Source organism: Enhydra lutris, unplaced genomic scaffold (assembly GCF_002288905.1).
Source record: "Enhydra lutris kenyoni isolate GAN:26980312 unplaced genomic scaffold, ASM228890v2 scaffoldscaffold2, whole genome shotgun sequence".
In the NCBI taxonomy this organism is placed as follows: domain Eukaryota; kingdom Metazoa; phylum Chordata; class Mammalia; order Carnivora; family Mustelidae; genus Enhydra; species Enhydra lutris.
In genome coordinates this window covers 19,022,900-19,050,143 of record NW_019154086.1, presented here as the reverse complement: position 1 = coordinate 19,050,143, position 27,244 = coordinate 19,022,900, and the positions used below count along the sequence as shown (strand labels likewise).

The 27,244-nt window shown below is 41.0% G+C and overlaps 1 protein-coding gene across 3 annotated transcripts in view; it reads right to left on the bottom strand.

Moving 5' to 3' along the window:
• Positions 1 to 27,244, bottom strand: part of LOC111150121 (phospholipase D1) — a 154,372-nt gene that overhangs the window by 82,583 nt on the left and 44,545 nt on the right. For all 3 annotated transcript variants that reach the window (XM_022507491.1, XM_022507500.1, XM_022507508.1), the window contains exons 6-11: positions 26,663 to 26,728; positions 18,143 to 18,201; positions 16,806 to 16,898; positions 7,696 to 7,848; positions 6,482 to 6,631; positions 5,714 to 5,797 (exon numbers count right to left, since the gene is read on the bottom strand). In XM_022507491.1, the coding sequence (XP_022363199.1) occupies positions 5,714 to 5,797; positions 6,482 to 6,631; positions 7,696 to 7,848; positions 16,806 to 16,898; positions 18,143 to 18,201; positions 26,663 to 26,728 (605 nt within the window). The remainder of the gene's footprint in view (positions 1 to 5,713; positions 5,798 to 6,481; positions 6,632 to 7,695; positions 7,849 to 16,805; positions 16,899 to 18,142; positions 18,202 to 26,662; positions 26,729 to 27,244) is intronic.

Here is a 27,244-nt window from a genome sequence, read left to right as displayed (position 1 = left end):
TATCTAAAATCTATAAAGAACTGATATAACTCGATACCCATAAAGCTAATAATCTGATTTTAAAATGGGCAGAAGACATGAACAGACATTTCTCCAAAGAAGACATACAAATGACCAACAGATACATGAAAAGATGTTCAACATCATTCATCATCAGGGAAACGCAAATCAAAACTACAGTGAGATATCACCTCACACTGGTCAGAATGGCTAAAATAAAAAGCCCAAGAGATAACAAGTGTTAGCAAGGATTTGGAGAAACAGAAACCCTCAAACACTGTTGGTGGGAATGCAAACTGGTATAGCCACTGTGGAAAACAGAATGGAAATTTCTCAAAAACTTAAAAATAGAACTATCCTACAATCTAGTAATCACAGTACTGGGTATTACCTAACGAATACAAAAATACTAACTCAAACAGATACATGCACTCCCATGTTTATAACAGCATAATTTCCAACAGACAAATTATGGAAGCAGCCCAAGTGTCCCTTGATAGATAAATGGATAAAGGAGTGGTGTGTGTTTGTGTGTATATTATTCAGTTGTAAAAAAGAATGAAATCTTGCCATTGGCAACAACATGGATGGAGCTACAGAGTAGTGAAATAAGTCAGTCAGAGAAAGCCAACTATCATAATTTGAATTATCACTCAATTTGAATTTAAAAAACGAAAATTTAAAAAACGAAACAGACCAACAAGGGGAAAAAAAGAGACAAACCAAGAAACAGACTATTTTTTAAAGGAAAGGGAACTTTTTTTTTTTTTTTTAAAAGAGATGGGGGAGAAGCAGAGGGAGAGGAAGAGAAAAAGAATCTCAAGCAGGTTCCATGCCCAGTGCAAAGCCTGATTCAGGGATCTACCTCATAACCCTGAGATCATAACCTGAGCTGAAATCAAGAGTCAGACACTCAAATGACTAAGCTCCCCAGGCGCCTCCCAAGAAACAGTCTCCTAACTAAAATAGAGAAAAAACTAACTGATGGTCCCCAGGAGGGGAATGGGTAAACAGGTGTCAGGGATTCAAGAGCACAGAGTAATACAGAGATTAAAGCCATTTTCACCTGAAACTAATAAAACACTGTTAACTACACTGGAATTAAAATTAATAATTTTTTTAAAAATGAAAAATCTCTTTTTAAAAATTCTTTAGTTTTACTGCTCCTGTCTATTTCTGACACAGTTAACGCAACGGCTGGGCACAGAGGCTGTGGCGGAGGACCCCACCTGCACCCCCAGCCCTAATGGGCGGGATAAAGAGGCAACTGTGGTGAGCATCAGCACGATTGCTGCCCACCTGCCGGTTGCCCACTGGAAATCAGAGCTGCCCGAGCAAGAGGAGATTTGAGCTGAGCCACTGGATCTGCCCTAAGAGCCATTAGCATTGGACAATGGAGCTTGTAGCCACATGTCGGTGTCAGATTGCATTTTTGGACATATTCCTGTGAATGCTGGAAAGTTGATTCAGAGGGGACTTGAGATAGCACCAAGCACAGAGAAGGCATAAAACGAGTGTTCTTCTGGTCAATCCACGTAAACCACATAAACCAGTGAAGAATGCTCTCGCTCGTCTTTATATAGAAACTACCTGGTAGGACACCTTCAACATCCAACTGGAATTTACTCTTCACTTTAGTTTTCAGACAGTCTGGGCTGTTGAATGGGTCATTATCTCTTCCTGCCTTGACAGCCTACCTCAGGATTTACCTCGTCAGAACATTTCCCCAAGCCAAATCTACCCAAATCTGATTACTAATTTATCTGGTACCTCAAAACAGGTCAGTCTGTTCTTAGAGAATTTCAGATCTAAGAGGAACTGCAGGGGCGCCTGGGTGGCTCAGTCAGTTAAGCGTCTGCCTTCGGCTCAGGTCATGATCCCACGGTCCTGGGATCAAACCCCATGTTGGGCTTTGCACTCAGTGGGGGAGGCAGCTTGTCTCTTTGCCCCTCTCCCCACTCGTGTACACACACACACAAACACACACACACACACTCTCTCTCTCTCTCACTCTGTCAAATAAATAAATAAAATCTTTAAAAAATAAATACATTAGAGGAACTTCAGACACCATGCCCTATGGCCGGCCCTCTCTGAGAGGCAGCTCCGGGATCCAGGGGTTCTAGAGCAGACACACCTGGGTCCCAGCCAGCACTGGCTCCTGTCAGCTGCCTGACTGGGGGCACTTTCCTCACCCACCTCCTGAGCCTCACTCTTCACAACTATAACACAGCCTCTGGCCCGTGTAAGAATTTAACAAATCATAGCTGTTACCATCAATGTTACTTTGTGCCGTAGATACCACTTGCCCTAAGGCTGTAACAGTTAGGTCCCTAAGGTGTTCGGAGCAAAGGCCCTCACCATTTCTCTCCTGCACTACAACAATAGCTTGCCAAGTGGGCTCTACAACCAGGGATTGATTCCTCTTCTACACTATTACCAGAATGTTCCCTTTTAGAAAACAAATCTGATTGAAATCCCCATGCTTAAAAATGGTCAGTGGTTCCCAGTGTCCACAGTAGAAAGTGTAAACTGCTTAGAAGCTCCCCCGCCGCCCTTCACGGTCTCCCCCTGGCCCCTTCAGAGCAATCTCCACCTGCCATCCCCATCCCCAGGGATGTTGTGCTTCAGCTCTCCACAACCTCCACCCTCCTCCCAAGTTGGCGTGCCCTCGCACACTTCCGTGCCTAGGTCCTGGCTATCCCTCTGCCGAAAGCATTCACCTGTCTTCATCTGGACAACTCCATCACCAAGCCCCAGGCCAGCCTTCTCTTTCCAGAAGCTTCCACGGCTCCGGCTCCGTAGGCTCAGGCATTGCCCCACCTCTGGGCTCCTCCTTCCTTACAGCCTTCCACTATCTTCATCCTCATCACTCACTTCTCCCAGTTTGTGGTTTTCCCTCTGACTTCCTGACTCTCTCTCGTTCTGGGGGAGGGGCTGCTTCTCAGGCATCTTCATACACACAGGGACTGTGTTCAGCACCTGTCCCAGGGTGAGCGCTCGCTAAAGAGCTCTGGAATGAAGGACTAAGTGAACAAGTGAGTGGATAGGTGATTAAATGAATTAAAGAGCTAGAAGCTTCCAGGTTGTTTCTCATTTCACTATATCCACCTTATCCACCTTTGTTTGCACACTAATTATTTAATAAATTTATTAGTACAGTTTTCACTTAAGCATATGATATCTCTAGAATTAGATTAGAAGCTTCTAAAGGACAAGTTCGTCTTCCAAACTATACTCAGTATACCAATACGGGACATGCCAGTTTTGGTTAAGTTTCTGAACGCTCTCTTTTGCAATATACCTGCATGGCAAGAATTTTCTTCAGTTCTTACAAGGGAAGTTACAATGAAGGCTTCATTTCAAAGGGAGTGTGGTAATAAGATGTTATCCTAGACAGTCATAGAAAAGGAATGACCTGGTTTATTTTCTTTCCAATAGCAGAAAACAGTCAGGTTCCATCTCTTTAGATGTTTAAATAGAAACCTGTATTTTAGTGTTCAGAACCTTCAAAAGAGATATTTTCTTGCATAAAACATGAAAACATGGGCTCAGTGGAAAAACTATCTTCAGTCTCTCTCATGTCTTCATCAAACTTTCCAAAATATTATCTAAAGAAATATAGTATTACGTTAAGCTTAAATTTATTCTCATAAGTGTTTATAAAGTATTCAACCAAAGAAATAGCTCCTAAGTATGAAACTTATTTTTATTCCTGGTAACTGAGTGCAGAGACAAATGTGACAATAAAGGCCAACATTTACTCCTCCATACACATGAGAATAAACAGGTTCACAGGCATGCTGACCATCGCACACCTTGTCTATCGACCCCAGCTCAACTGTTCTCAACCAAGGACTCTGCCCTCCAGGGGACATTTGGCAATGTCTGAAGACATGACCGTAACCAGGAGCTTGCTACTGCCCCCTAATAGGTGAGAGCCAGACATGCTGATGGTGCTAAACCTTCCACAACACACAGAACAACCTCCCATAACAAAGAATTATCTGGCTGAGGGGCACCCGGGTGGCTCAGTGGGTTAAGCAGCTGACTTCGGCTCAGATCATGATCCCAGGATCCTGGGATCGAGCCCCACATCAGGCTCCTTGCTCACCGGGGAGCCTGTTTCTCCCTCTCCCTCTCTGTGTGCTCTTTCTCTCTCTCTCTCTCTCTCTCTCTCTCTCTCTCTCTCTGTGTGTGTGTGTGTGTGTGTGTGTGTGTGTGTCTCAAATAAATAAATAAATAAAATCTTAAAAAAAATATTGTCTGGCTCAAAATGTCAATAGTGCCAAGATTGGGAAAGCATGCTCTACAATGACAGATTTCCATATCACTAAGGCAAAATAGTAGAAGAGGATGGTTCATATTCCTAATTACTCTCCCCTCTCCCCAAACTGCAGAATTAGGAGGAAATAAATTATGATATTGTCACAGTTTATACATGAGATAGCATTTGAAAGGAAACAAGATCGGGAAAAATAAGGAGCATTTCAGCAACTGAATTCTCAGAAGGAAGACACATTTTAGACACGTTCATTTCTACTGTAGTCAATTTTGGCATCTGCAGCTGGTTTTAACTGTCCAGGCAGATGGGTAAGTGGAACTAAAGTCAGCCTATAAAACCTACACCAAGGGACACCGGCTCAGTTGGTTAAGCTGCTGCCTTCGGCTCGGGTCATGATCCCTGTGTCCTGGAATCGAGTCCCACATGGGGCTCCTTGCTCGACAGAGAGCCTGCTTCTCTCTCTCTCTGCCTCTCCTGCTGCTTGTGTGCTCTCCCTCTCTCTTTCTCTCTGACAAATAAACCAATAAAATCTTTAAAAAAAAAAAAAAACCTACACCAACTCCAAGAGTCCAATTTTCCAAGAGCTAAAGGAGTTCTGAGTATGAGATTTCCAGTGGCTCTGAAAAGCACTGCAATTCCCATGGACATTTATAAAGGGGGTCAAAAAGCTGAAGTCTAATGTATCTCCAAAATAGGTGACCAGGCCTAGTCATTCTGTAATAGGCAAACAAACTATTCCAGTTTCAAAGGAACAATTCAGAAGTATATTCACTGGACCTGGTGACTGAAATACCAAATGAAGAAGGCATCCAAGGAAGATTATTTTCTACCACTTCTAAAACTGTATTTGCATTGCAAAAATAATCTTCACTAAGATGGATATTTGGGTGTCTATTTCCAAATGGAATGACAAAAACAGGGATGCCTGGGTGGCACAGTTGGTTAAGTGTCTTGCCTTTGGCTCAGGTCATGATTTCAGTGTCCAGGGGTTGAGCCCCATATTGGTCTCCTTGCTCAGTGGGGAGCCTGCTTCTTCCTCTGCCTGCAGCTCCCCCTCCTTGTGCTCTCTGCCTCTGACAAATAAATAAATAATATCTAGAAAGACATATAGGAAAAGAAAAAAGAAAAGAAAAGAAAAGAAAGAAAGGGAAAGAAAGAGGAGGGAGGGAGCGAGCAAGGGGGGTGGACAGAAGGGAGGAAGACAAAAACAAAATTGTTTAAGCTAAATATTTTAAGGATATATTTGGAGTTCAAGTTTTTGAAAAGATTTTTCACTGAAGGCTATTATAGTTAACTGTTGAGACTTCAGCCAAACCATCTACAGGTACTGCTGGTTTTCATAATGTACGATTCTGGAACAGCACTACACTGACTTACATTTCCAGTCATAAAAACCTCCGAACACAATCCCCATGGATAAATACTAACCACCAATCCGTGATAAAAATCTCTTCTTCTGCCTCTTCCATAGCATTTGCCACATCTTCAAAATACCCTTTGGCATTAACGTACCTGAAAGACAAGTGTTTTTGTTTCTTTTTTTTTTTTTAATGAAAGGAAAGAGATCTTATGGTAAAATAAAAGATAAAAGCCACTGCCTGAGTCACTACAAAGCCATCATTTTACTTTGTAAAACTGAAGACCAAGGACTGAAAATCCCATCTTCCGTCTGCCATGCAGGAAGTACAGTAAGGAGACAGAAGGAAGCGACCGGATTCTGCTGAGAGAACAACAAATTGGTCTCATCATCATGAGTCAGATGAATTCCCTCATCCTGGTGAACTCACACCATGGTTTGTCTGGGACTGAAGACAGACCAATTTCCAAATCATGGGTAGAAAAACATGCAAAGCATTTTATTTAAAAGAAATACCTAGCAAATAAATTCTTATTCTTTAATTACAGCTAATAACTAAAATAAACATTCCATGTGTATCATTAAAAATGGAAAAGTTAGCTTTTAAAATCAAACTTCAAAATCTAAAGCTAGCTATTGAGTGCTCACTGTGAAAATCTTAAATACAAAAATTGGATAACTACTCTACGCTCAGGTAGTCCTCTAAAGAAAGACCCTTGTCAAGTATAAGGCAGAATATGTTTCCACAGCTTTGAAAACTGCTTCCAGATGAATTTAGGCCCGCTATAACAACAGATACTATGACTATAAGAAATAGTTTTAGAGCAAAACAATCTTACCATTTAGCTAAAGTATTCTCTTGGATAGCAGCGTATGACCCAAATCGATGATCTTTGAGAAAGTTGGTGCCGTGTTTCTGGATGAATTCTTCTATAGCTCCTCCCCACCACCGAGCATGTCTATAGCTGTTGCATTTTAAAATAAGTGTCCTTCAAAAAAAAGCAAAGTGTGGAAAAAAGTGATCACTCTGTGTTCTGTTTCTTTAAAAAAAATTTAACAATTAAACTTGTGCCATTTTGTTTTGGTATTGCGGCAAACATAGGTTGAAATTTTTAAGCAAAGAACATCTTATTTATATCAAAAAAGCAGACTTCTGAACATTTTGGGCAGGATTTTAAACTATATTCAATATAGCAAGAATAAATTTTCAGGTAGTTTACTCATTCATTCATTCTAAAATGCGTAAACGTACTTACTATGACTAGAACTATAGTAGGCTATGAGGGAGATAATCTTAAACTTCAGGCTCTCAGAGAAGATCAGAAAGTTTAGCATCTTTTTACATCCACACACACACACACACACAAAACACATGCCAATGTGTATCAGACAGGGTATGTGTGTGTCTGTGTGTGTAAATACATCTGTATTTATGTAAGTCAGTGTGTGAAAAGAAAAAAAAATTATATCTGTATTCATGAGGCTGAACTTTGTAGAACCAAATGTATATATAGAGAAAAAGATACACATATTACGTATGTGTACAATCTTCCAGAAAAAACATTTATTAACACACACTCGCTAATAAAATCTATAGTTAATGAACACTTGAGTATCCCTTCAAGATTTCTTTCTTAAAATCTGTGTGCAAACAGAATTTTTGTAAATCAAATCACTGTTTATGTGTTCCTGTTAACTAAAGGATATCAATTTATAAAGTAAAATTTTATTTTTTTAAAATATGAAACTATCACTCCTTAACTTATCTGTTTGGTAAGTTGGTATTACCGAGTCATTAATTTTGTAGTAGGCATACATTTTATTAAAACAAGCATAAATCATAAAGCATAAATGTGATTATTTATTTTGTTTTACACTGGGTATTCTATACTTAAAAATATATAGAAAGAAAAGTAATTTCATTATTTTTGGTTGAGGATGAGTTCAAAATAACAATTTTCTAACACTTAAATTATTTTACTTCCTTCACTCAAGGTTGGGAGAGAAACTTTGTTTTTGAGAGAAATCTTTTAAAAATACTTGAAATTTCTACCTTGAAAGATTATCAATTCGGAGCCCATATTTGGTCTCTGTTTCCTTCTTCCCCACCTTAATTTTGAATTCTTTATCGACCAGCAGGACAAAGGCAATGGCACCACTGTCCGGTTTCATATATAGCAAAAATGAATCTTTCACTATCAACCACCTGTAAGAAGGTAATAAATATTTTTAGAGTTGATTACTGAAACAAAAAGAAGAACAAGTTAAGACAAGTAAACACCCTCCCAGACTGTAGATATTTTATTTTTTACATAGGGTATATATTTTTTAAACATCACTATGCAACAACCACAATCACAAAAAACGAACAGGAGGTCTACTATGTTTTTCTAAGAAGTACTGGCACCAAGCAATTCAAAGCAATTCATTAGCTTAGTATACACCAATGGCAAAGCCTGAAGGAGCGCCCCTGAAACGGGCACGTAGAGCTTGCGGCACGTAGAGCTTGCAGAACGTATAGTAGGACCCTCAGTTGTTGGAAAAATGGAAATGCATTGGAAACATGCTTGCTAAAATAAACTGTCATAAAAGAGGCAAATTAAGTCTCTTGGGAGGTAAAAATCCTCCTTTAAAAACAACCCAGTAAGCATCTAATACTCCACATATTCTGTTCTTTAATTCAAATTACTTGTGGTTTTAAAGACTATTAATAAACAATGTTCAATAGGACATGATCTCTCAGAAGCACATATGTATTCAACTCAATATATATTTAGGAGTTTCATGAAGGGGGCGCCTGTGTGGCTCAGTTGGTTAAGTGACTGCCTTCAACTCAGGTCATGATTCCGGAGTCCCTGGATCGAGTCCCACATTGGGCTCACAGCTCCATTGGGAGTCTGCTTCTCCCTCTGACCTTCTCTCCTCCATGCTCTCTCTATCTCTCAAATAAATAAATAAAAACTTTAAGAAGTTTCATAAAGGGAAAATACCGTGATAAGCTGGATACTAGGGTAGGGGTAGCAACAGCACAGAGGTAAATGAGACATGCTCTCCAAATGGCTTACTAGGCTAGTGGGGCACAAAGAAGATACTAGAAACTGTAGGGGTAATGTGTATAAGAAGGAGGGAGTCCTCAGTTTGGACTAAGAGACAGAGGTAGAGGCACTGACTCAAAGAGGTGGTATCTGAGCACAGTGGCTGAGGCGTATATCCCACATGGAGGGAAGAGTGGGCAAAGGGATGGAGGTATGGAAATGCTACATGTGTTGGCAGAAAGTCTGGTGAGGTCGGGTCTTAGGGAATATAGTAAGGAACAATGGGCAAATGAGTATCACGTGGGGATGATGGGCAAAGGCTGCACTGAGGAGGGTCTAAGGATCCTGCCCAGGATGCTGATTTTACAGCATGGAACCTGCGTTTCCTAAACTTGTTTTGCCATCAGAAGCTCTTGAGATGCTTGTTGAGATCCATTAAAAAGTTCCTGAGATCCATTAAAAAGGCCTGACAATCTGTGTTTTTAACAGAAACACCAGGATGCTTATTAAATAAGAGAATCCTCATGCCCCAGCAAGGAAGAGGATGAGACTATCATTGTAATTGTGTTCTAGAAAGAAAATTATGAAGGATAAAGAGGGATGTAATATGGCAGGTTAGCAAGCTCCAACAATAATACAGAACAACTCTTCTAATACTTTACTGTGAATATGCCTCGCATGGGTATCCTGTTAAAATGCAGATTCGGTGCAGTATCACAAGGCCAAGAAATGACAAGTGTTGGTGAGGATGTGGAGAAAAGGGCACCCTGGTGACCTGTGGGTGGGAGTGTAAATTGTTGCAGTCACTACGGAGAACCATATAGAGGTTCCTCAAAAAAATACAGAAATACCAAATGATCCAGCATTTTCGCTTTTGTAATATTTACCTAACGAAAACAAAAACACTAATTCGAGGAGATGTATACACCCCTACATTTGTTGCAACATTATTTATAATAGCTGAGATATGGAAGTAACTTATTGATGAATGGATAAAGAAAATGTGGTGGAATATTACTCAGCCAATAAAAAAAAAGATCTTGCCATTTGCAACAACATGAATGGACCTAGAGAGGGTGTTATGCTTAAGTGATATAAGTCAGAGAGAAAAAGACAAATACCATATAACTTCATTTACATGTGGAATCTAAGAAAACAAAAACCAACCAACCAACCAAAGCAAAACAGAAATAGACTCATAAATACAGAGAACAAATTACTGGTTACCAGAGCAGGGACGGGTGGAAGGATGGGCATACAGGTGAAGGAGATTAAGAGGTACAAACTTCCAGTTGTAAAATAAGTAAGTCACAGGGATGCCAAGTACAGCTCAGGGAATATTTTAATAACTTTGCATGGCCACAGATGGTAACTATATGTATCGTAGCGAGCATCTGATAATGTACATAAATGTTGAACCACAGTGTTGTATGCTGAAACTAATGTAATATTATATGTCAATCATACTTCAATAATGTAATAAAAACAGTAATAAAATAAATAATAAAAATAAAATGCAGATTCTGATTCAGTAGTTCTGGGGCGGGGACTGAGATTCTGCATCGCTCATGAGTTCGTGGGTGACGCCCAGACTAGCATGACATTTGAGCAGTGAGGACGCAGATGACAGGTTGGCAATGATAGCGAGAAGGCAAGACCATACGGGATTGATTTAAAACGAATGCACGTGGCAACTGTGTCATGCTGCCTACAACACCTATAATCACATTTACTTATGTAAATGTGTCACCGTGTCGTTATCAAGTCAGTTCATAACAATAAAACAATAGTGGGCATATGATATCACATACCACACAAAGCCAAAGCCCATTACAGAACGGGAAAGGCTGGAACACCTGAACATAAGTAATAGTGTAAATGTGACATGAAAGTCAGTATCTAAAAAAAAATCTGTAATAAATTGTTACTGAAATAGCTAGCCACATTACAATTTAGTGGCTTTAGAGTTTGGGACTTTTTTTTTTTTTTTTAAAGATTTTGTTTATTTATTTGACAGATAGAGATCACAAGCAGGCAGAGAGGCAGGCAGAGAGAGAGGAGGAAGCAGGCTCCCTGCTAAGCAGAGAGTCCGATGCGGGGCTCGATCCCAGGACCCTGAGATCATGACCCGAGCCGAAGGCAGAGGCTTAACCCACTGAGCCACCCAGGCGCCCCTAGAGTTTGGGATTTAACACACACCAATCTATGTTGGCCTCCACCTAGGTTCATTTCATTCACTTGTTTCTTAAAATACAGCCTGGCTCCTTCCCAATAAAAGGGAATGGGATGGAGTTAGGATGACTCACAGTGAAGGACATACATATGACATGTTAACAAAAGGAAAAACATTAAAGTCACGGAAAGCAAATACCTAACCACAACATTAACATAAATATGGTGACGGTATGCCAACCTGCCTCTGAGCTTCCTGGTTTTTCTTACCCAGTGAATAAATTAAAGAAATAAAAGGTGTCTCCCCCAAAAATTAAATTCCAAAGGAAGTTTCTCATTTGGGACCTAACAGCAGGCAACTGAGCAGTATAACGGATACCATTCTCAATAATCGTCAGCAAAGGCAGGAATTCTACTTTTTGTAAGCATTCGCCTAACACTGCTCAATGTCAGTGTCACTGCTACTGCTCAAGCCGTGATATAAACAAGGACTCAGTGGTTCCGAAGGCCTGAGTTGTGAGTGCAGACATGCAGGCTGCCTATCACTGAGTTCAGGATAAAAGAGAGTGGGGCGGATCATGTCTCTGTCTAAAGCTCCTTCTTTAGCCGAGGTCCCTTCTCTCAGCTGCACCTGCGGTAGAAGTTAGCGGGCACGAGGCATGGCCCAGGCCCAGAGAACCGCCGTACCATCCTGCTGACTGAGCAGGAGCCAGAGGCTTTGAAAACCACAGCTGCCGGGCCTGCTGGTCGGAGAAGAAAGTCAAACACAGCAGCCTGGTGAACCTGTGTGCCTGGAAGTAAAGCACACCTACACGGCCGCAATGTGAGCTCTCACCAGAGCGCCACACCGGGGGCCACAGTGCGGGATGACGGTGGGGTGACCCCTACCCAGGTGTACCAGCTCCCATGATTGGCATTACAAAACAAATCTCAGAAAAGCTTCTGAGAGCAGAGGCTGGTGGCAAAACCACCAGGACAAAGGCTGACAAACGTGGCATTAGGGACAGGCCACAAGGTACCATTGAGCAGGCAAGTCCTACACCAGGACATCTGGTACATGACATCCTGCAGAAATGGTACTTTTCTCTAATTGGCACAGAGGATCTGTACAGGCTCTCAGCAACCTTGTTCAGCAATGGCAAGGAGAGAGCTGGGTGTACTATGGGGCGAGAGCACGGGTGAACACTGGCGCTGCCATCCATGGGGTCTCCTATGTGCATTCTGTCTCTGCCCCTCCAAGATGAGGCAGACTGCAAATACAGAAGAGTTTACTAATAACAGCTGGATTTTTTTTTAAGTAGGTTCCATGCCCAGTGTGTTGTCCAACATGGGGCTTGAACTCACGACCCTGAGGTCAAGACCTGAGCTGAGATCAAGGGTTGGACATTTAACCAACCAAGCCACCCACGTGCTCAGGTGTCAGCGGGATTTTTTAAAGCTGAATGTCAAAGATAACAATCTTTGTTTCTGTGAATTCTTTTTAATAGTCATTAAACATCAGGGTAAACTGACTCCTGGTCTTTTTTTTTTTTTTTAAAGATTTTATTTATTTATTTGACAGAGAGAGATCACAAGTAGGCAGAGAGGCAGGCAGAGAGAGAGGGAAGCAGGCTCCTCGCAGAGCAGAGAGCCCAATGCGGGGCTCGATCCCAGGACCCCGAGATCATGACCTGAGCTGAAGGCAGAGGCTTTAACCCACTGAGCCACCCAGGCGCCCCACTCCTGGTCTTTATATAAAGCTCTTAATTACGTCATTCATTAAAATTCTTCTGATTTCTTTCCTTTCTCTGCATCAACAAAGGAATTGGTCAAGTTGTCTTCTGGAAGTCGGCACCGGCTACCCAGGGACTAAGCACCTACCTACCCGTCAGCCTCCCTGGGCTCCAATTCCAGCTCAGCCACCTGACTGTGTGACTTGCGTGACTGAGCAAAAGGTCTCTACCCATGAAATGAGGGGAACAGCAATGCCCAGCTCATCTGTGTTTGTGCGAAATAACAGAGGTGATTCACATACGTTGCTCAGCACCGCGACTCACATTGACAAGGAGGCGCTTTACAAACGTTCTTGTTCTCAAGGAGGTGAGATCATAGTCCCTTCGAACAAGATGCCTCCTGCCTGGGCCACTCCTTGCTATGACACTAAAATGCGGACAAACCACCAGAGCCGGCCTTCTCGGTCTCCCCTTCTCCTGTTGTCTCCCACCAGACGTCTGGCTGTTCCTCAGATTTGCCAAGGTCGTTCTCTGCACCTCTACATTTGTTATTCCTCTACCTAGAAATATTTCTTCCAGATCCTCCCAAGGGCTGTCTTTTCCTGTTCATCAGCTCTCTGCTGAGACTCTCCTCCCAGGGAGGCCTTCCCAGGCTACTCAAGGGTAAAAAGCTGGCCCAGTCCCCAACCCACCTTCCATCTGTTTGTCTTCCTCAGGACACGTCCCTGGGATTATCTGCTTATTCACTGTCTGTAGAATTCTTGGTATAGCTCAAAGTTTGGAGAAATAAATGCTACATTTATTTCTTAAAATTTGTGTCTCCTTCTCCTCAGACATCATTTGAGATAAGAAACACATCGTCTAATCCACCACCCAATGCCAAGAAGTTGCTCAACAGATAGGCTGTTCAAGCAGTTGCTTTAAATTGTGGGAAGAAATGTCTGCCATGTTTGTCTTTTTTTTTTTTTTTTTTAACTTGTCCTTGAGACAAGGTCATTATGAGACTTGATTGAAAGTTTAATTGCAATTGCCCCATTTGCTTTATCCTGATTTGTTAAGGTAGCATAAATAAGAAAGTCATCAGAATGCTTTTTATGGGCATAAAAATAAAAGAGAGAGTTATGAATGTGTCACCCTTAAAAGCAACTCCTATTGAGATACTAATAGTTTCTACTGTGAGAAAATTTCTAACCTAATTTTGTCAGCTCTATCTTATCATTTTATTTGGTACTGACACCTTATAACCCACAAATGTAACTCAGGAGATCCTTATTAATGGGGAACCAAGGCTTCAATCTTTGTGGAAAGATTTATATAATTTAAAATGATGACACATTTCATTCCAGGGAAGATCATATCTCTTTAGGCTGTCCTGGTTGAAGCCTGATTTAATCCCAAGTTTAAGATGTGAGAGACCTAGGTTCTTTTATATAAAAAAGTCTGGACCGCATCTTTTCTGGCTGCCCCTCCTCATGGAGGTTGTAACTCCAACAGGAGTTTCCTGACACTGGGAGCTAAAGTCACCCACCCCACCCCCGATCCTCGAGTCCCTCACCACCCATGCCTTCTGGTCATAGCTGCACGGATACCATCCCCAGAGCTCGTCAGCTTCATCACTGCCTTCCTTTCTCCTCCAGTAAGGCTCTGTGAGTGCAGGGATTTTGCCTGATTTTTATAGGAGCTAGGACACAACCCAGCAAACATTAGGCACTCAATAAATGACTGCACGGACCAGACCAAGGCTTCCATTTCTTGAGTCAAGGTCTCAGGTTGGTTGGCCCACAAGTCTACTCTGAGACGAGGTGGTAAGTCAAAGTCATTTAAAAAGGGCGTATTAGGGAGTTATTAGGAGCCGAGGCAGGGAAGAAGGAGGAGCAGGAAAGGAGCCGTCAAGGATGTGTTGTGGTTGCATGTCCTTTATTGTGGGCAATTGGGCTGCAAACCCTTCAGGGGCCTTCTGGAGACAGTGCAGAGCTTGTAGCAGAATCACCCACCAGAGGGCTGCCAGGGTCAGACTCCTTCCTGCCAGCTCCTAGCTAAGGGCTGCTCCTGGGGGCCGTGAATGCTTCCAGTCTGCTCAGCATGCACAAAAGCAGACCCGCATTGCCCAGAGTGTCTGCAGTCAAAGGCTTGCGAGGGCTTGCCTTTGGAACCCTCGGGACTGGCCCCCAGCAGCCAGCTGCCTTAGCCGAAGCCAACTGGGGGCATGTGGGGGGGTGTAGGGGGCGCTGCTCAGGAGGAATCTGCACCAGGGCCCTACTGTGTGCTTATGTAAATTATAGCAGTTTATTTGAAAACACACATTTTCTAGTATACTACTTCCTTTTTTGTTTTAGTAAAACGGTTTTCCTGGAACACAGAAATTTTCAATTTTCTCTAATCTCTTGATCTCCTCCCTGTAATTTCTGCCATCCTTTCAAAACTAAGATAATGAGAGCATTACTTAATGGTGGTTTTTTTTTGCTGGTAGTGTACCTTAACTATGTTTAAAGGTAAATCTTAGTTCAGGGTTTATGTATTTTTAATATACACTTAGCTCAATTCCATATGTACACAGAGCTCACAGAACTTTTTCAAGGCTGGGAAAATAATGTATACTTCTCAATATTTTTCCAAAATTCCAATAAAATATTATTATTAACAAACAACTATTGTCTATTACATTCAAAACATTGTGATAAGTGCTTTGAGGACACAAATAAGAATCAGATGAGAATACTGACCCACAGGAGTCTTTGGTTGTGTAGGATACAGGATATGAATTAAAGTTCTCTGTCTATATCACACAGCACATTATACATCCTCGCAAATGTAAGTCTAAAATTATCATCCCTGAAGTCTGACAAATGTTTTATTTTGTTGTTATTTTTTAAGTGTACAGTTCAGTAGGTTTTAGTATATTTGTAAAGCTGTGTACCATTACCACTGATATCTAATTTCAGAATACTGTCACCACCCAAAAGAAACCCAATTTCTGTTAGCAGTCACTTCCCATTCTCCTCTCCTCCTAACCCCTCAAGACCACTCATCTACTCTGTCTCTAAAGAATAGTCTATTCTGGACTTTCCATATGAATGGAATCATATAATATGTGGCCTTTTGTGTCTGGCTTTTTCACTTAGCATAATGCTTTTGAGATTCAGTCAGGACATAGCATGAATTAGCACTTTATTCTTTTTTTCATTAAAAATTTCTAAACAATTTATTCACATACTGTAAAACTCACCCTTTAAAAGTATACAGTTCAGGGGTTTATAATATATTCAAAAAGTTATACCACCATATATCTTCATCAACCCAGAAAGAACCCCCATCTCCCTTCATCTTCGTTCTTTTTTATGGCTAAATAATATTCCACTGTATGGATCCCCCCCCCCCCACCCCCGTTTAACCATTCATCGGATGACGGACATTGGGTGGCTTGTATCTTTTGGCTATTCTGAATAACGCTGCTATGAAGATTCTTCTACAAGTTTTGATATATGCACATTTTTTCAATTCTTTTGGGTAAACACCTAGAGTTACCATAGCCCCCGGTAATCCCACTTCCTATGTTTAACATTTTGAGAAATTGCTGCACTGTTTTCTAGAGTGCCTGCACCATCTCCTATTTCTACCAGCAATGTAGTAGTGTTCCAACTTCTCTACATCCTTGTCAACAACACTTGGTACTGTGTATCTTTTTCATGATAGCCATCCTGGTGGGTGTGAAGTTGGACCCCACCATGGTTTTGAGTTGCAGTCCCCTTACGACTAGTGAGGTTGAGCTATCTACTTGTCCTTACTGGCCATTTGTATATGTTCTTTGGCTGACCCATGAGTTCTATTGCCAACCAGGTTTTTACATATATAATAAAAGTTTGCACACTCTGCCTACAAGTCCAGGTTTGAGTTAGAATGTTGAATGGATGCTGAGATCTGGAACTTAAGATAATTTAGGGGTGCCTGGGTGACTCAGTGGGTTGAGCCTCTGCCTTCGGCTTGGGTCGTGGTCTCAGGGTCCTGGGATCGAGGCCCGCATCGGGCTCTCTGCTCAGCGGGGAGCCTGCTTCCCCCACTCTCTCTGCCTGCCTTTCTGCCTATGATCTCTGTCAAATAAATAAAATCTTTAAAAAAAAATTTAAAATGTGCTCTGTTGTGACTTTCAAAGGATATAGAACTGATTTGTAATTGAAAACCAGTCTGTGAAAATTCCCCAAATATCCAGTTTCTTAAAACAAACCCACAGAACGACCAAGACCTACCTTTTGGACCAGCGGTAGCAGGCTCTTCCTTGACCACAGCAATTCAAGCCCGGTATTCTGTGTCCCCCGGATCTTTTCATTATCATACCTTCTCTGAAAGAGATACCAAGTTAACCCAGGGTCTTTGGATTTCCAACTCGCACTTTGCTGATACAGCCTCATGACTTGGGACTAAATAAACTGTTTCATTCTCACATCACATTCCTCTCCTTCCTTCTTCACCGGCACATTCACTAGGTGGATACTCTAGCAGCTGATCCCTAAAAGCACCTGGTCGGATTGGAGGCAGCAAAAGGCTCTTGCACATACTGCAGGACTTTAAGCATCCTAGCTTCTGGTTCCCTGTCCTGAGTGTACCCTCCAGTCATTGCGACAAGCTGAAAAAGACCCTGCACATTGCCAAAGGCCCACACAGGGACAGTTTACCTGCTGTTGAGACCACTGGGGGTGCTCGCCCACCAGTTCCCAAATATTCCTCATCCTTCTTCCTACAGTTCTAGGACCAACCCATACCAAAGGAATAGAGCACAGCTCTTAGAGCTTTGGAAAGAGAAATGTCTTGATTTTGAAAAGTAGGACAAGACATAACAATACTAATGGCCTAACAAAAGGAAAAAATGAAAACCACTACTAACAAGGCTCTTAGCCCTAAAGAAGCTAAGCACTCGAGCGCTCACTTTATGAAGGAAAATAATCATTAAGTAAATGTCAATCTCGTTACTTAGCATAAATTTTACACAGCAGCATTTTTAATCATGAAAATGACTGATAAACAGCTAACTTTTATAAGTTATTAAAAAGAAGGGATTCGGTATATTTCATTTTTTAAAACTGAGCTACAGCTGATAGACATTATACCAGTTTCAGTGTATAAGACATTAATGTGGTATTTGTATATACTGCAAAAATGATCACCTCAATACATCTAATGAACATCCATCACTGTACACAGTTATAACTTTTTTTTCTTGTGACGAGAACTTTCAAGATCTCTTCTCCTAGCAACTTTCAAACATACAACACAGTACGTTTATTTCTAATGCTTTCTCCCACATAACGTATTTGCTACCTGTATGAAACACCCCTAATGTTGGGCCGTAGGCAACCGTATGTGCTGGAAGCACAAAAGAAAGGGGATGGGGCAGCTGCTACGGGTGTTCAATACAGCAAGGTAGCACTGTGTATAAACAGATGTCCCAAGTGGCTTGGACTCTGTCGGGAAGAAAAGCAGCAGGTAGTGAAGCCAGTAAGATCTGTCCCCATGGCCCGCCAGTAAATCAAAGAGTGGTACTTATCAACTTTCCCTCTTCTCTTTAACACGCAACACTGGAACTTACATGCCCTTTGGTCCCAAATCATGGATGAAAGACAGCTGGCTTATGTCAAGGAATTCTGTCTGAAAAAGAGGCCAAAAATCCACATTTTAACCATTTCTTTTTTTTTTTTTTTTAAGATTTTATTTATTTATTTGTCAGAGAGAGAGAGGGAGAGAGAGCAAGCACAGGCAGACAGAATGGCAGGCAGAGGCAGAGGGAGAAGCAGGCTCCCTGATGAGCAAGGAGCCCGATGTGGGACTCGATCCCAGGATGCTGGGATCATGACCTGAGCCGAAGGCAGCTGCTCAACCAACTGAGCCACCCAGGCGTCCCCAAAAATCCACATTTTAGAAAGACAGAAAGAAAAAAGAAAAATTTATACATTTGAAAAAAAACCAACAACATGCATTAGATACCGCATGTGTAAACACATCTGGGGGACGACACCGGGCAACACAATGGCATCGCCCTGGAAGAACAGATCAGAGGTCTATGTATAATTAAGACACAACCAAGAAAGTGATGTGTCCTCTCAAAGGTAAAGACAGAATGCTCAAGAAAGTCACCAGGAGAGATTTTACTCCCCAAATTCTTCTGTGATTTTGTTGTTGGGGAAGGAGGATTGTGTGGCATAGCGTACACACTAACAATAGGGTTGTGTGAAGGCAGTGATGTTGATGCCAGGTTCTGAAAGGTGGATTAGGCTTGGTACGTGGAAATGGGAGATGAAGGGGGAGAGAGGACAGGGAAGGTGTACAAAGGTCATCAGGTATACAGTTGAGCTATAGTAAGCAAGATGACGAGAGTAATGTAAAGTTAAATGGTAGAGTGCGTTGAAGGGAGTTTGCAGAGATCTTTGAACATCAGGAATACCAGAATATTTTAATACAAATGAAATAAAATAAGGGGTGCCTGGGTAGCTCAGGTGGTTGAGAATCTGACTCTTGATTTCATCTCAGGTTATGATCTCAGGGTTGTGAGATCAAGTCCTGGCAACAGGCTCGTGCTCAGCGGGCAGTCTGCTCAAGATTCTCTTTCTCCTTCTCCCTCTGACCCTCTCCCCACCCCACACTCTCTCTAAAGAAAGAAATAAAATAAAATAATTTTACATACAAATAATATAAAAATAACTATTTTTAGTGAGTAGAAAAGGAAGAGAATTTCAGGCCCACCTTTACCTTATAAATTATGGGAAGATAAAAACTACAAATATTATGATGACAACATCAACAGCTAACATTTACTGAGTGCTTAATATCTGTTGGCCCTGTACTAAGCATTTTTCATACATTATCTCAGATCTCTCTGAAATAGGTGCTATTTTCCCCCTTGTACAGAAGAGGACACTGAGCTTTAGAGCAAGGATAGGCAAACTTTCTTGGCAAAGAAGTCAGACATAAGAATTTTAGGCTTTGTGAATCATATACTTGTACTATTATGAAATAAAAGCAGCCACAGATAATACATAAATGAACAAGCATGGTTGTATTCCATTAAAACTTAATTTACACATACTAAAATATAAATTTAATATAATTTTTATGTCACAAAATATTGTTCTTTTAAAAAAAATTTTCAAGCATTTAAGAACATAAAAACTATTCTTAGCTCATAGACCATATAAAAATAGGCAGTGGGATCGATCTGGTCCATAGGCCATAATTTACCAACCCCTGGTGTAGAGATGTTAGATAAATTGTCCAAGATAGAGGCACCTGGGTGACACCATCAGCTAAGCATCTAACTCTTGGTTTTTAGCTCAGGTCTTGATCTCAGGGTTGTGAGATCCAGCCCCAAGTCGGGCTCCACGCTCAGCACACCGTTTGCTTTCGACTCTCTCTTCCTCTCCATCTGCCCTCTCCACCCCCGCATGCGCTCACTCTCTAAAATAAATAAATCTTTTTAAAAAACTGTCCAAGATAACAGAATTAGCAAGGGTTAGATTCAGAATTAGGTCAGACCAAACAGTTTCCTCAAAACAAAGCTGCAAAAGCAGTAAATCATTTGCCAAGAGTATTAGATGAAAATGTGAAAGCACAAAGGGGAAAACCAATGGACATTATGTAATGCTCAGCATACGCAGGAGTTTCACCTCATGTATTACTTGAAAGAGTTAGAGTTGGACATTATTTGGCTCCCAAATTACAGAACTTTCCTTAAAAGTAGCCACAGTAGGCCCAGATCTACCAGTGGTTGTACATCATGTCAATAACAGCCTTAACAGAAAATTCAAAATCAAGAAGATATGCTCCTGGCATCAGGAAGCGGATGGGAGACCAGATATAGAAGACACTCCCCATCAACAAAGTTCTGTGGGAAGAACCACAACAATTACATGTCAAGTAGTTACAGAGGAAGGTGTCCAGTTTCCAGGTTGATTTGACTCCTAAGAAGAAATGGCATTTGAGCCAAGCTTGTAAATGGGATTAATAAAATGAAACCTAACAGTCGGGGCACCTAGGTGGCCCAGCCTCTGCCTTCGGCTCGGGGTATGGTCTCCGGGTCCTGGGATTGAGCCCCGCATTAGGCTCTCTGTTCAGCAGGGAGCCTGCTTCCCGCTCTCTCTCTCCCTGCCTCTCTGCCTACTTCTGGCATCTCTGTCAAATAAATAAATAAAATCTTTAAAAAAAAAAAAAAATGAAACCTCGGGATGCCTGGGTGGCTCAGTTGATTAAGCAGCTGCCTTCGGCTCAGGTCATGATCCCAGGGTCCTGGGATCGAGTCCCACATCGGGCTCCTTGCTCGGCAGGGAGCCTGTTTCTCCCTCTGCCTCTGCCTGACACTCTGTCTGCCTGTGCTCCCACGTGCTCTAACAAATAAGTAAAATCTTAAAAAAAAATGAAACCTAATAGTTTTCCTTTAACGTTTTATATATGTGATTGGAAATAATCTATTATTAAATTTGTAAGCAAAAAATTACCAATCTCTCACTGCTGTGAGTCACCCAGTTAAGTGCTTCCAATTCTTTCTTGGATTATTTGTAAAAATTCAGAAAGACTTATTTTTAACACTCTGAGGACCCAGGAATTGCACTACTGGCTATTTACCCCAAAGATACAGATGTAGTGAAAGAAGGGGCACATGCACCCTAATGTTCATAGCAGCAATGTCCACAATAGCCAAACTGTGGAAGGAGCCCAGATGCCCTTCAACAGACGAATGGATAAAGAAGATATGGTCCATATATACAATGGAGTATTATTCAGCCATCAGAAAGGATGAATACCCACCATTTGCATCGACATGGACAGAACTGGAGGAGATTGTGCTGAGTGAAATAAGTCAAGCAGAGAGAGTCAATTATCATATGGTCTCACTCATATGTGGAACATAGGGAATAGAGCAGAGGATCACAGGGGAAGGGAGGGAAAACTGAATGAGAACAAACGGACAGGGAGACAAATCATGAGAGACTCTGGACTCTGGGAACCAAACTGAAGGTTACAGAAGGGAGTGGGGTGGGGGATGGGGTGGCCAGGTAATGGGTATTAAGGAGGGAACAAGTGGTGATGAGCCCTGGGTGTTATATGCAACTAATGAATCGTTAAACACTACAACTAAATACTTACGATGTACTGTATACTGGCTAACTGAACATAATAAAAAAATTAAAATTAAAACATTAAAAATTAAATTCAGAAAGACATGGGGCACCTGGGTGGCTCAGTCCATTAAGCATCTGCCTTTGGCTCAGGTTATGATCTCAGGGTCCTGGGACCAAGCCCCACATCAGGCTCCCTGTTCAACAGGGAGACTGTTTCTCCCTCTCCCTCTGCCCCTCCCCCACTAGTGTTTTTTGTCTCTCTCTTCCTCTCACTTACTCGCTCTCAAATAAATAAAGATAATCCTCAGAAAAAAAATCCAGAAAGACTTAAAAACCCCCAATCAAATATATCTTCACATTAAATTTTTTATAAAGATTCTATGAAGACTTTACAGTTCATTCTTGTATAAAATATTGTGATTCAATACCATATTTTAAAAATCTGATCTGTGGAAACGCTTGTTATTAGAAGTGACACTGCAGACTCTGAACATAGAATCCAAAATGTTTTAAAACCCTAAACCATAACTTCTCATTTAATCTCTAGGGAGCGGAGAGAAAATGTCAATCCTAGTTTACACTGGAAGAAACTACTACAGAGGTATAACTAATTTATATGCAAAGCTACAGAACAGTTAAATGGAGGAACAGGAAATGAAAAGCAAAAATCAAGGAAACCATTTATCTAATATCTGGATAGTTTCTTATTCACATGGCTCTTATCATCGAGTTGACAGCAGAAGTATTCTTTGAAATAATTCAGAAATCATAACTTCAAAATATCATAATAAAATTGCTAAGTGTAAAGAATTTCATCTAAATAAAAAAATATGTTAGTAATGCAGAAATTTAAAGTGGTGTACCAATATAAAATTTAAAATTATCCTAATCACTTTAGTTCGACTAGGGAGAGATTTCAAGAAACAACTAGCCTTGTTATAGATTAAAAAAAAAAAAAAAAGAATCTCTGGCAATATGTGCTCTAATACAGATTTAACAGATTAAAAGTAAATGTGGCAAGGTCAATTTAGAGGCAAACCCAAATAACACAATGTGAAATTGAACAAAGACTGTGTCGTCCGCACTTCTCAGTGCATCCTGAGTGATAACAATCCATTCTCTATTTGCCCAGGTGAGTGAGTCTCAAGAACATGAATTTAATGATCAGTTTAGCTGGACAATATTCCACAGGGCTGACTGATCTCTTGAATAATGTATTAATCAATATTATTTTTCCAACTTGTGAGAAGTACAAGTAAATGTTAGTCAAACAGGGAAATAAAGTTCCAAAGACAAGGGACAAGCAATTAGCCCAAGGGGTAACAACAAGCCCTGGAAATTACCCGGCAATCATGCATTCAGGGTTCCTCTAGCTCATCTTTGTACTGGAAGGGGAGGGGGGCGTTCAGAGGCCACCTTGATGCCTGAGGCAGCAAAATGCCCAAGCAAGTGCCCCAGCGGGAAATTCTCGGAAGCAAGGGAGACAAAAGTGCTGGGTTGGGCAGTGCCCTTCTGGGAAGGGTAGGAGGTTGGCTCACTTACTCCAGGAAAGTTTGCCTTCCAGGTCAGACAATGAACACAGCCCGAGAGAAAAGAGAAGACATCTCATCAGTGGAGGAAACAGAGAGGACAGAAGGACTCTCTCAGCTCTTAAGACTCAATCATGAGAATGACAAGACATCCCTCACTTTGCAGGCACAGCTGTTTAACAGCACAGCTTCTCCCCATTGGCATGGAAACACTGTGGGCATCTTCATTCACCTTTACCCATTCTTCTTCATTCACCTTTACCCATTCTTCCCTTCAAACTGAATTCACTCACCGTATAAAACAAGGGAGGGGTGAACTCAGTCTTGTCTGTCTGTGGAATGCTTATCTTCAGATTCCTTACCTCCCAAAATCACCCTCTGGGAGGTAAGGAATCTGAGTTACCACAGTCAAATGTCAGTCAAACCGGAAGTTAGCAATAGCATCCTGTCAACCTAGGATGCTTCTGGAAATGATGCATTTCATTCCCTTTCTAGATTTTAATCTTCAGCTGGAAAAAAGGTACATTTCCTGTTCCTTTTTTTCTTTTTAAGATTTTATTTATTTGACAGACAGAGATCACAAGTAGGCAGAGAGGCAGGCAGAGAGGAAGGAAGTGGAATCCCTGCTGAACAGAGTGCCTGATGCAGGGCTCGATCTCAAGCCCCTGAGATCATGACCTGAGCTGAAGGCAGAGGCTTCAACCCATTGAGCCACTTGAGGCACCCACATTTCCTGTTCCTAATGACTCTTCCTTTAAATTCCCTGCAAGCCATGCATTTTCCAGTTACTAATTAAAATGCTCCCTGGTGGGTTCACTATTAGAGCTAGCACCAATACAACTTAGAATATAAAAGGAATTCTGTTTGAGATTTTGTATTTTGTATGTTACAACTGAGTAAACACATTCCTTTTTTAAAAACATATTTATGCCTTGAGCAGAGTGCAAAGACATGTATCCCTATTTTACAAATGAGTAAACAGAATGAATTACCAATAATCTTTAAGGGAATTATCTGCTGTTAAATCCACTAAAACACTAAGATGATATGTTTTTCAGACCCTCAAGGAGGAAGAAGGAATTTAAAAAGTTATACTCCTGGGAAAAAAAATTCCTGATCTAAATACTAACTTAACCAATGACCATAGGAAAATAAAGAAAACTGTTCATATTTGGTTTCATTGAAATTCTATGGAAATTAGAGATGTGATCCTATCTGACCCTTGACCTATGATCCATGATCTCTGGCCTAAAGACCCAAATTAACTTCTAATAAGCTTGTTTTACAGTTAAAAAGTATAAATTAATTATATGTGACTGTATAAAAATTACTTTTAATATGATTTTACAGACAGTAGTTTTAATATTTCTCACAATTATCAAAGGATACACAAAGATGCCAATCTAATTTCATAAATATGAGGCAAAAGCCTGTAAATCTAGTCTCTAGGCCAAATTACATTATGTGACAATTTAATAACGTTAGAAAATTAAGATAGATTGAATTGTATCTTATGTCTGAATCATTCTGGAGAATTCCATTCTTAGGGTAAATAAGTAGCTATCAAAAATGTGGGGTAACATATATTTGGGTCAGTTGAGACCAGGTTTTCCCTTTTAGAGGAAATGTTTAGAAGACATTCTAGAATTTCTAGATAAAATACGGCTGAACTCTGGAAAGATTTTCATGATTGGAAAATAAAATGAACATTTAAGAAAATGTACACATTTTTTAATCAACGTAAGAATCCAAAATGTAGTACTATACACGGAAAGAGAAGACTAAACTTAGCAATTACTGTTCTAAAGCCAAAAGAAATAGCACCAATAAAGTCATAGGCAGGAAGAGTAAAACAAATGCAAAACCATCGCATACTGGTACTAGCACATTTAAATACTCCTCAGCGTATATCTCTTCAGAGAACACAACAGGAAACAGCATTTTTAGCCATAGCAATGACCAGTTATATAATCGGAAATAACAGCAGTGACATCCTTACTCGTTACACTCTCTCAAAGATGCATGTTCCTGAGTCCCAGAAGGGAAGAAATCTCTCCCATCCTCCTCCTCTTGAGAGCCTCCGGTTGGACCCAAGTTGCTGGTTTTCCTGGGAAAACTCCTCCAGGATTAGGAAACCACATATGCTCCTTCAAGTCCACCAAATGGAACAGTGCAAGCTGCCGCAGAAGGTGGGCCATGGGCTGGGCCCCAGATCATTTGTGCTTGGGGGGACCAGGGGACAGGATGGGGGCTTGTCCAGCCTCCAGATAATACCCTGACAGGCAGCAAGATTGCAGCGAGTCACCAGAAAACTCCAAAGGGTGAAGGAGCTCTTGCTTCCTCTCCTAACATAGAAGCCTGCCTTCCTTCTTTCTTTTCTCTCTTTTTTTTTTTTTAAAGATTTTTTTATTTATTTGAGAGAGAGAGAGCAAGCGCACAAGTGTGGGATGGGGAAGAAGCAGGAGGAGGGAAGAGAGGGGGGAAGACTCTCAAGCAGATTCTGCCTTGATGTGGAGCCCCATGCGGGCTCGATCACAGGACTCTGAGATCATGACCTGAGCAGAAACTGATAGTCAGAAGATTAACTAACTGAGCCCCCCAGGTACCCCTTCCCTCTATTTAAGTATTTAAGTAATGGCATTCTCTAAACTAGAGGCCACATCTAGTAGGCCGTGACTGCCTACTCTTAATTTCTGCCCCTATACCATATATATACATTCAACCCCCAAGCGTTGCAGTTTCTACTCACACAGATGCAAAAATACAATAACCCAGGACATTCTCAGTTATCTGGACTTTTAGATAATTGAAGTTTAATCCTTTAAAAACATGCCTTCAAGGCCTCTAAGAGGACTGACCTTACTGTTTTCTGAGAACTTCTACAAAAGCCTCCTCCTTCCTGCTTGCACCTGTGGGCCTCCCAGCTGCTTCTAAGCCTCACCATGTCTTCTCTCTTTTATTTCCCCAGAGTTTTTTCCTCCCCCTCACTTTTCCCATGCTTCTCACTTTCACATGAAAAGACAGGCCTTTCATAAGCATCATGGGCCAACCTGATGACCAACCAAGCAGGACGCTCTGTATAAACTTTGGGTATTCGACTCTGCTCAGCTGTTTCCTCACTTACTACTCAAGTGTTTTTTCCTTTAGGCTTAGAAATGCTTTTGGGTATTATTCTGGAAACCTGAGGAGACAAGGACGTCGATTTCTAGATAATCTAGCCTGGAGCAGAGTTTGAAGTTCATTTAAATCTACTGTTCTAGACACATTAATTTATATATGATTTTTTTAATAGCATCACCATGAACTAAATTACTGCTGTCAAATCAATTTTGCTCTCATTAACTGTAACTTGAGGAATACCGGAGAAGTGGATACAAGCACGTCTGTTAATAAAACGATCCAACATTCAGCTGACAACTTATGATTTTATAAACTATTTCAAAATTTAAGTCACTGAACAATACTTACTGTCGCATGGTAGTTTCTATACATGGGCATTTTTAGTAGCTTTGTCAAATAATCTTCTAGTTGTTTCTGCAACACAAATATATTAGATGAGAGGTAACAGTGACAGGGATGTGATCATTATCTCATTTTACCTTCTGCAAACTTATTCAATTCTTTACTTGTATTATCACGGGAAAGGAATCTTGAATAGCATTAAGGAGTTATTTCCATAGTACCCCTGAACCATTTTTCAAATTCCTTCTTGCTATTTAATGTTTTACATGCATCTGTCTTTTAAAAACTGCTGACAAGACCCAAGCTGTATATTCTTTTAATCTTCCGTAGTTACTAGCACAAGACTTGCCCATGGTAGACAGTCTAAAGGCATTTGTTGATTTTATTAAAACCCTGAATTTCCTTAATTATAACACTGAATTTACTGGTGGATATATTACTGTTTTTTTCAAAGCTGTTTCGGGGGGGGGGGAGGAAGGGCAGGGAGAGGTTAAAAAAAGGAGAGAGAGACTTTCTAGTAAGTTGTACCCTGATTTCAAATATGCTCAAATGCACGAGGGTAATGTCCATCACAGTGACTATGATGAT